Raw genomic sequence first — 9236 nt, 5'->3', positions numbered from 1 at the left:
TTTTTGGTTTGGAACACAACATCAGAACACACAGCATGCATGCATATCTGAACAGATTTCAGACGACAGGCGCGTACCGCCGGGCGAGAGGTTGTAGAGGACATGGGTGAACTTGAGGGAGCTGTCGCTGACGCTGATGGTGGGGGCGACGTGGTGGTGGTGGTGGTGGTGATGGGGCTGCGGCGCCGGCGGCGCTGCCGCCGGCGCGGTCTTGGCGGCGGCCTCGCCCTTCCTGGCCGGATCGCCCCTCACGACCTTGGGCCCGGTCTCACGGGTCAGCGACGCCAACGACGCGCTGCATCCATCAGTGTCAGTTTGCATGTAGTACAAAACCATTTCAGAATTGAATATTGCACCAGGCAGTTCACCAAGTAACGCGAGCTCATTTGTCAACACGAAGAAAGATTGCAGCAGATCGACGTATGTACAAAAAGAATAGTGTTTGAGGAGCTACGAAAAGGTTACGAGGTTTCTCGGGAAGACGGGAGCGAGTTGCACCGGCACGACGGCGACGGCGATGTCGCGTCAAGCCAATGTTTCCGGTACCCTCATGCCCAAGTTGCCGGCCCCCATGCGTCATCCCAGATATTGCGTGCGTGATCATGTCCGCTACGCGCGTGAACCACCGCCCCTTTGTGATTTTGCACTTCCTGGAATGCTTGTGCTAACATTACGCTCTAGAAAAGATGTTGCCGCCCTTGTTATTTTTTGTGGTATGAAGAATCAAGGAACAAACGTGTGTAGTGCGAGCTTAGGATTCAGTAGCCTACATAGCTACGTACATGGGTAGTACTATATGGAACTCTATGCGGTGCGATAAGAACAAAACTATTAAGTGACATTTTGGCACTTCGATGCAGGCATGAGGCCACGTGAATACATACGTGGAACCATACCCCAAAAGATGTGATGCAGATTTTATTGCGATGGTGGCACAGGCACTTTTGGTTGGAAAACGACCACCGGGGTGATCGTCATCACAGCCCTGTCTTTTTTTCCATGCTCTGGTGATTCCAGTTTTATTTCTTCAATTCATTTACTCATTTACCCCGATTATTTTATATTGTTCCGATTATTCCCATCTCATGAAAATAAAAAACTTTATATTGTTCCTTCTTAACTTGGTGTTGCTTTCTGTAAAAACAAAAACTATGGCCCAGCGTCCAGTCTATAGGCGAAATGCTCAAGGGGTGGACCGAGCGGTGACATATATGGCCATCATCGGACGCGCACGTGGCGGTCAAATGGACAAGTAGAAGATTATTATCGTGCATGTTCGATCCTCCGTTCTTTCTTCCAAAGTCCAGCAAAAAGCAAAGTGTCAAATAAAAGGATGCCTTAATCTTCGCCATTCTCCAATTAATGGCTTCTCTATCGTCAAGAAAATATTAATGGTCACTTTTATCAGGGTAGAAGCAGAGGCAGAAGCGAACGGGGGTGCGCGAGAGGAGAGGATTGATCTGTTAATTAACCTGATGGACTGGAGCTGCTGCTTCCGGCGGTCCTCGTCGGAGACGGCGACGGCGAAGGGGGAGGCGCTGGTGTCCTTGATGGGCGTGGTGGGCGCGGAGCGCTTCCGCTGCATGGAGTGCAGCTCGTCGATGTTCTGCGCCCGCACCGGCGCCGAGCTGTCGTCGTGGCAGATCCCGTTCTCGTGCTTGGCCGCCGCCGCCTTCTTCTCCGGGTGCGTCGTGTCGATCCGCGCCAGCCCGTTCGGCGTCGCCATGGCCGGCCGCCTTCTGCTCTTCCAAGAAAACAACGACAACAACAACCAACATTAGCAACACTACCCAGCGATCCCACGCTACGCACCATTGGTGGGATCAGAGGAAGAGGGAGGATATGTATGAGGCACGCACGAGGAGAGAACGAGGGTACGTGAGGCAGTAGGGGAGGTGGCGATGACACAATGAGCTAGTGAGAGATGTGGGTAGAGCCCCGGCGAGGGAGGCTTTTAAAGGGGCCGGAGCTAACCATGGTTAGGTTACTTGACCATGCCGTTCGGGTTGGTTGGGTTGGGACTTCCGGGCCTGAGGGAGGGAAACTTGTGGTGAAAGCGGGTGCGGGAAATCACCACCAAAGTTCATTGCCCGCACTAAATGAGTTCAGATGGGGGTGAATACGCTCGCGCGTTGGGTTGTGACTTGTGAGTTGTGACCCATGAAAGGAACCATAGCGTGTGAATTGTGGTATATACTCCCTCCGTTTCAAAATATTTGACTTCCATTTGTCCAAAAATGGATGTACCTATATAATAAAACATGTCTAGATACATCTATATTTTGACTAGTTTAAAAAAAACATCTATATTTTGACAAATGGAAGGCATGTATTGTGAAACGGAGGGAGTAGTTTGGAATATAACGATTGGACTATGGATTTTTTGGCTATTTAGGGTGGTGTGTTCGGTTCTTGGGAACATGGAAGGAGGCTGAATAAGATGGGCTGATTTTGGTACCATTGGATGTGATTGTGGCAAAGGATTCAAATCAGACGGCCGATCACGCGCACCGATCGGGCGCGCTCTGCACAAGCCACACATAAGTGGACCCAAGCGCCGCCGAACACTGCTCAACCTTATCTCGAGCATGGCAGGCCGAGAGTGCGTCATGGGCAATTGTCACACCAAGAAGACGCCGCAAGGCTAGGCTGCGCGATTTGGGGCGTTGTTCTACGCCACCAACCCCGGGCGTTGGCGATGTTGCATGGAAGATGAGAGGAGGCGAGAGGTGTGGCGTTGCACAGGAGCTCCCCGACGCTGCTGGTTGTTGCCGGATGGCACCAAATGTGATAAAGGCAAGGCGTGGCGTTGATCACATGATGCTACGACCCATGGACGGTGGCGTTGCAACCGTTGATGGTAGAGTTACAACACACAGGGAGCTGCAATCACGCATTGGGGGGGGGGGCGAAGGGGATAGGGGTGAGGAGGTTCGGGTGGGTGGATTGCGAATAACGAGGAGCCACGACGACTGTGTCTATGTATTGTAATCGTTGATGGCAGAATTAGCATACATCAAGTTACAACTGCAACAGCGTGCCCGCATGTTGTAACCTTTGATGGCAAAGCTACACCCGTCGAGGCGAAAGCCAACAATTTAATTATGTATTTAGTGATACTAATTTTTTATTGTAGTTGTTGTTGAATTAGTTTTCTACAAAATTGGTATTATATCGCACCATTTGAATTGGGTGACAATTTATACTTGTTCTTTTCGGAGACGGAAGGAGTACTAAAGAATTCCAACATTTGTAGGAAGTATTTACTTCCACATTCAGATTAGTACATAAAAAGAAGCAGTATTTTTTATCATTCTTCATGATTTCGAGAGTATTTCAGATATCTTGGAGGTAACTGATGATGTATTTGTCTCTGAACACAAAGTTTTCGAAGCTACAAGAGTGCTTGGTTACACGATGGCATTAAGTTTCGACTGTCTTCAAACTTATTTTTTCAAGTGCAATTATTAACCCCTTGCAAAATTGTTGGTTTTTTTATCTACAAATGGCTTATTATCTTAGATACCCAAAATAAGTGTTATGGCAAAAATATCACCAAAGCCTTTAGTTTGTGTACTATACAATTTGTTATGTTTTAGACTTATTTGCACATGTAATACTTTATTGGAAAAATTCGACTTATGTAATCCAGTTTGCCCCATCCGCTTACCCTAATTTAGTGTTTGTTAGACCCAATTTTGCCTGTTTTTATGGCTGATTTTCTACATCAGATTATAAAATACACAACACACACACTGTTCAGGAACTGCAAAGTAAACCTCTTTCTTTGTAATCCAAAACAGAGATCAATGAAATGACAAATATCAGCACAACGGCTTGCGCTGGTGACATTTCTTTTGGTATGCTAGAAGGGATGCCCTGGGAGTGCTTCTTTTTCGTTTTCTTCATAACTGGAGTAGTGACTTTGTGGATCCTTGGTTTCTCTTAATGGAAATCAAATGGGAGAGACCCTTCTTTTATCAAAAAAACAAACAAAACAACAGAGTGATGGATAACTATCGATATCTTTGTGAAACAGAGATATAAGTACAAGGTTGTTACAAGAGGATAACTACAACCCTAGATACTAACAACATTGGTTATCTATACGGTTTAACATTCCCTCTCAATCTGAACTTCCTACACGAAGATTCAGATTGTGCCTATTCGAAATAAATGGCACCTCAACTAGAGGATTTGTGAATATATCTGCAACTTGTTCCCTGGAGGAGATAAATCGAACATCAAGTGCCCTGGCTGCAACTCTTCACGAACAAAATGAAAGTCCACTTCTATATGCTTGGTTCTGGCATGGAATACCAGATTTGCAGATAAGTAAGTGGCTTCTAGGTTGGCACACCACAAAACAAGGGGCCGTGACATAAAGACCCCAAGTTCACCAAGGACTGACTGTATCCAGATCACCTCAGTCGTTCCATGTGCAAGCGCTTTATATTCAGACTCCATGCTTGAAGAAACCGTAGCTTGCTTTCTTGAACTCCAGGAGACAAGATTAGGACCAAGAAAGACCGCGAAACCACCTGTGGATCTACGGTCATCACTACACCCAGCCCAGTCTGCATCTGAAAAAACAACTTAGTAGCATTGAATATGACTTTCTAATAAAAAGACCCATACTACGAGTGTACTTCAAGTATCTCAAGATCCTCTTGGCTGCTGAAAAATGTACAGTAGTAGGTGCATGAAGGAACTGACAGACACGATTTACTGCAACAGAGATGTCTAGCCTTGTGAGTGTCAGATACTGAAGTGCTCCAACCAGGCTACGATATTTGGTACTGTCATCCTGAGAAAGTGGTGATCCACTGTCCTTGCTAATTTTCTCACTGGAGGACATGGGCGTGGTGGAAACCTTACAGTTGTCCATGTTAGCAGGATGGAGGATATCGTTGATGTACTTCTGTTGAGACAGAATGATTCCCCCTGGCGATGACTGCACATGTACTCCAAGAAAATAATGTAAGGGACCAAGATCCTTGAGGGCAAAGGAGGCCTGAAGATCAGCAAGCAACTTGGTGGTAGCAGTGGGAGAGGAGCTAGCCACAATGATGTCGTCCACATACACAAGCATGAAAATGGTAACACCACCATGGTTGAAGACAAAAAGAGACGTGTCAGCTTTGGAGGCTACAAAACCAAGTTGTTGGAGCCGAGAACTCAACCTGGAGTACCACGCCCGAGGAGCCTGTTTGAGTCCATAAAGAGCCTTGCGAAGCTTGCACAAGTGACGAGGAGCCGAGGGGTCCACAAAACCAGGAGGTTGTTGCATGTACACCTCTTATTGAAGAATGCCATGAAGAAAGGCATTTTGAACATCCAGCTGTCGCAAACACCAGCCACGAGAAACAGCAATGGAGAGAACTAGTCGCACTGTGACAGGTTTAACCACTGGACTGAACGTATCATCATAATCCAAACCATATCGTTGTTTAAACCTATTGGCCACCAGGCGTGCCTTGTAACGATCAACAGACCCATCAGACTTGTGCTTGATCTTGAACACCCACTTGCAGTCAATCACGTTGACATGAGGCAGGGGAGGCACTAGAGTCCAAGTACCGTTTTGATGAAGTGCATCAAGCTCAAGTTGCATAGCCAGACGCCACTCCGGAGAAGCAACTGCTTCACGATGATCAACAGGTTCCCGCAAGGACAAAAACGCATGACGGAACGGATCATAGGTGGCAGTACCATCAGTGCGCTGCAGAGGTTTGCGAGTGTTATCACATGTGCGTGTCGTCATAGTATGCGCTGGTGGAGCAGTAGATCCAGGTGCCACAGAAGATCCGGGGGGACACATGCAGCCTGACCCGCATGTGAATCCCCCTAGGATCCTCTGTCAGGTGGGGGGCAAAGACATGAGCGATAGATCCATCTGGGATCCAGCACTGCTGGTGGATGCAGCGGTCAGGCCTGCAGCAGAGGCCCAGTCTGCAGACGCCAGGTGGACCGCAGCCCGTGGCAAGGCCGGAGGCATGGCGACCAGCTCAGGAATGGGTCCCGCCACAAACAGAGGATGGTCGCGCACATGCGAGAGGCGCCGTAGGAGGCGCCCCGGACTGCACGTCCACGGGTGCCACGTGGCCGGCTGAGGACGGAGATGCGTCCCGAGCGCGGTCGCCTATCGCAAGGGACCCCGTGTCGCTGTCGCCGGACAACACGTGATCCGAGGGTGATTCTGGGTCGGATCCACTGCCAGGATCTGCCTGGGATCCCGTAGGTGTGATCTTCTGTGCCGAAGCTGATCCTGCATCCACATTAGTTCGCGAAACAGACGTGCCATAGATCATGTGGTCATGTGGAAATAAAAGAATGGCATGTTCAGCAACTCGAGGTGGAATTGGAGAGGTTTGAGCATTGGCAAAAAAGACATCACGTGGTATGTAGATACGAGCCGTAGGTACGTGAAGACACTTATAGCCTTTGTGACGGATACTATACCCAACAAACACACATTGTTGTCATCTAAACGCAAGTTTATGAGTGTTGTAGGGGCGCAAGTTGGGCCAACAAGCACACTGAAACCTACGGAGAGATGTGTAGTCAGGTTTGTTGCGAAACAATTTTTCTATGGGACTAAGGTTGCCAATGACACGACTTGGGAGTCGATTGATAAGATAGCATGCGGACAAGTACGCCTCGTCCCAAAAACGGAGGGGCATATACATATGTGATAATAGAGATAGACCCATGTCAACAATGTGACGGTGTTTCCTTTCGACAGAACCGTTCTGTTGGTGTGTGTGTGGGCAAGAGACGTGATGTGTGATGCCGAGTTGATGAAAGAAGGTATTGCTAAGTTTTTCGTATTCACCACCTCAATCGGATTGAACACACAAGATTTTATAAGATAATAGGCGTTCAACATGGGCAAGAAAATCACGAAAAACATCAAACACATCACACTTTCTCTTGAGAAGATAAATCCACACAAACTTACTATAATTATATATGAATGAAACATAGTACTGGAACCCACCAGAGGATGTTTTGGCAGGTCCCCACACATTTGAAAAAATAAGTTCCAAAGGGAAAGAAGAAACACTCGAAGATCTAGGGAAAGGTAGCTGATGTGCTTTGCCTTGTTGATAAGCATTACACACATGGGTCAAAGACCGACTCGAAGAAGCTAATTTATTGGACGCCAAAACATGTTGAACGACTTGTGTGGATGGGTGGCCGAGCCTAGCATGCCAATCTTCAGTTGAGAGCCTAACCGAAGACAAAGCATGAGACGGTGAAGACCTAATGGGATAGAGCCCATTTTCACATCTGCCTTGAAGAAGAACCCTCTTGGTGATCAAATCCTTCATAAGAAAATGAGTGGGATACTATTTTAGATAAGCATGATTGTCAATGGCAAGACAGTTACAGAAAGGAGGTTCTTGTCGGTATTGGGAACATGCAATATGTTGGGGAGTTTAAGATTGGCAGAGGGTGTGGGAAGGGTAGCATGACCACGATGAGCTATGTGCAAATCTGAGCCGTCGGCAGTAGGAATGCGGTCCCTCTTGGATACTTCTCCTTTACGGTGAGACGGTCCAGATCCGACGTGATGTGATCGGTAGCCCCTGTGTCGGTGAACCAAGTGGGATTGCCGAGGATGGATGGCGGTGAAGCAATAGCCAGGCCCGCCATCTTGGATTGTTGGGATTGAAAGGTGTGGTTGTAGCATTGACCGCACTCCCAGGCATAGTGCCCAGGGCCATGGCAGAGTTGGCACTGAACGCGCGAGTCTGTGCCACCACCGTGGTCACCACGGTCACCGCCACGGTTCCCATCGTAGTCACCGTTCTGGCAATTGCCACCACCACCATGGTCACCGCGGTACCCGCCACGGTTGTTGTTGTTGTAGTCACCGCGGTCACTGGGTTTGCCGCAGCCCTTGTCGCGGTAGTTGCCCTTGCCCCGGTTGTTGGCGTTGCCGTTCTTGTCACGGGTGGCGTAGTTGACGGAGGACCTGCCCACATGGAGTTGGATGAGCCGCGTGATATTCGCGACGGCGCTCGACGGAGATGGCATGGGAGTAGAGTTCTCCTAGCGTCATGACGTCGATGTGGGTCATGACGGCAGTGATGAGGGGCTCGTACTCGCTATCGAGGTCGGTGATGACGGTGGTGATGTTGTCCTCCTCCCTCGTGGGGCGACCAGCAGCAGCGAGCTGGTCAGCATTGGAGCGGATCTTGGCGAACTAGTCCACCATGGAGAGGTTGCCCTTGCGGAAGTTCATCATGTCCAGCTTGATCTGCACCACGCTGGCACGATAATGGGTGGCATACATCTCCTCGAGGTGCGCCCAGATGGCGCGGCAGGTGTCGAAAAGATGCACCTGCTGAAGCACGTCGTCGGTGAGCGAGGCGAGCATGTAGCTCAGGATGATCTGGACCTGGCGGAACCAGGCGCCATACGCCGGATTAGGAGCGCGCTCCCCCTTGTCATTGACCGGGAGGAGACGGGGGGGGGGGGAGTCGGGAGTGTGCCGACGCCAGTGATGCGAAGAGGAGGAAGAATCTAGGCTTTCCAGAGAAGAAAATTGAAGGAGGTGAGCTTAGCGGTGATGAGGCGAGCAGAGAGTTGGGGAACAATGGAAGAAGATGGCGCCGAGAGCGAGGCCGGGAGGGGCAGAGAGGTCAAGGCCGAGGAGGTCATGGCGCCAAAGGAAGGGAACCCATCGAGCATGTTAGAATAAATCCGAGGCGCTCCGTCGATTTACCGGAGAACAAACATTCACACAAGCACGATACCGAGATTTGTTAACGAGGTTCATCGATATGGCTACATCCCCGGGCATATGACTACGGGCGCTCCTCCTCATGACACCTTCACAATACTGCACCCTGGCCGTCCGGGCGCCGGCACACGCCGCCGGCTCCCCCGTGTGTCCGTGCTATTATGTTGGCATAGGTTACATCATGTGTCTACCTCCGATATATATGAGAGGCCTAGGATACATGTGTCCTATTAGGACACAACTCCTACCCTGTCTACATACAGTCCAAAACCAAGTCCAACTGTAACCTACCTTGTACAATAATATTCGACACAATTCTAACAAACTCCACCTTGGCGAATATTCTTCACCACCTTGAATTCATCCATGTATCGAACCTCCTTGTACATTGGACTTGAGATACGCCATGAGCACCGCTGCTACTCCCAAACTCCATGTAACTCCACCTGCAACTTGTAGTCCCTCCTTTTCTTGACCACAGTCA

The 9236-nt window shown here is 49.2% G+C and overlaps 1 protein-coding gene across 1 annotated transcript in view; it reads right to left on the bottom strand.

Moving 5' to 3' along the window:
- Positions 1-1937, bottom strand: part of LOC119290951 (phosphoenolpyruvate carboxykinase (ATP)-like) — a 5182-nt gene extending 3245 nt beyond the window's left edge. The window contains exons 1-3 of the mRNA XM_037569633.1: positions 1860-1937; positions 1473-1739; positions 78-295 (exon numbers count right to left, since the gene is read on the bottom strand). Coding sequence (XP_037425530.1) covers positions 78-295; positions 1473-1726 — 472 coding nt within the window. The 5' untranslated portion in view covers positions 1727-1739; positions 1860-1937. The remainder of the gene's footprint in view (positions 1-77; positions 296-1472; positions 1740-1859) is intronic.
- Positions 1938-9236: the final 7299 nt, after the last annotated feature.

Source organism: Triticum dicoccoides, chromosome 4B, assembly GCF_002162155.2.
Source record: "Triticum dicoccoides isolate Atlit2015 ecotype Zavitan chromosome 4B, WEW_v2.0, whole genome shotgun sequence".
Classification (NCBI taxonomy): Eukaryota; Viridiplantae; Streptophyta; class Magnoliopsida; order Poales; family Poaceae; genus Triticum; species Triticum dicoccoides.
This window is presented reverse-complemented; position numbering and strand designations above follow the sequence as displayed.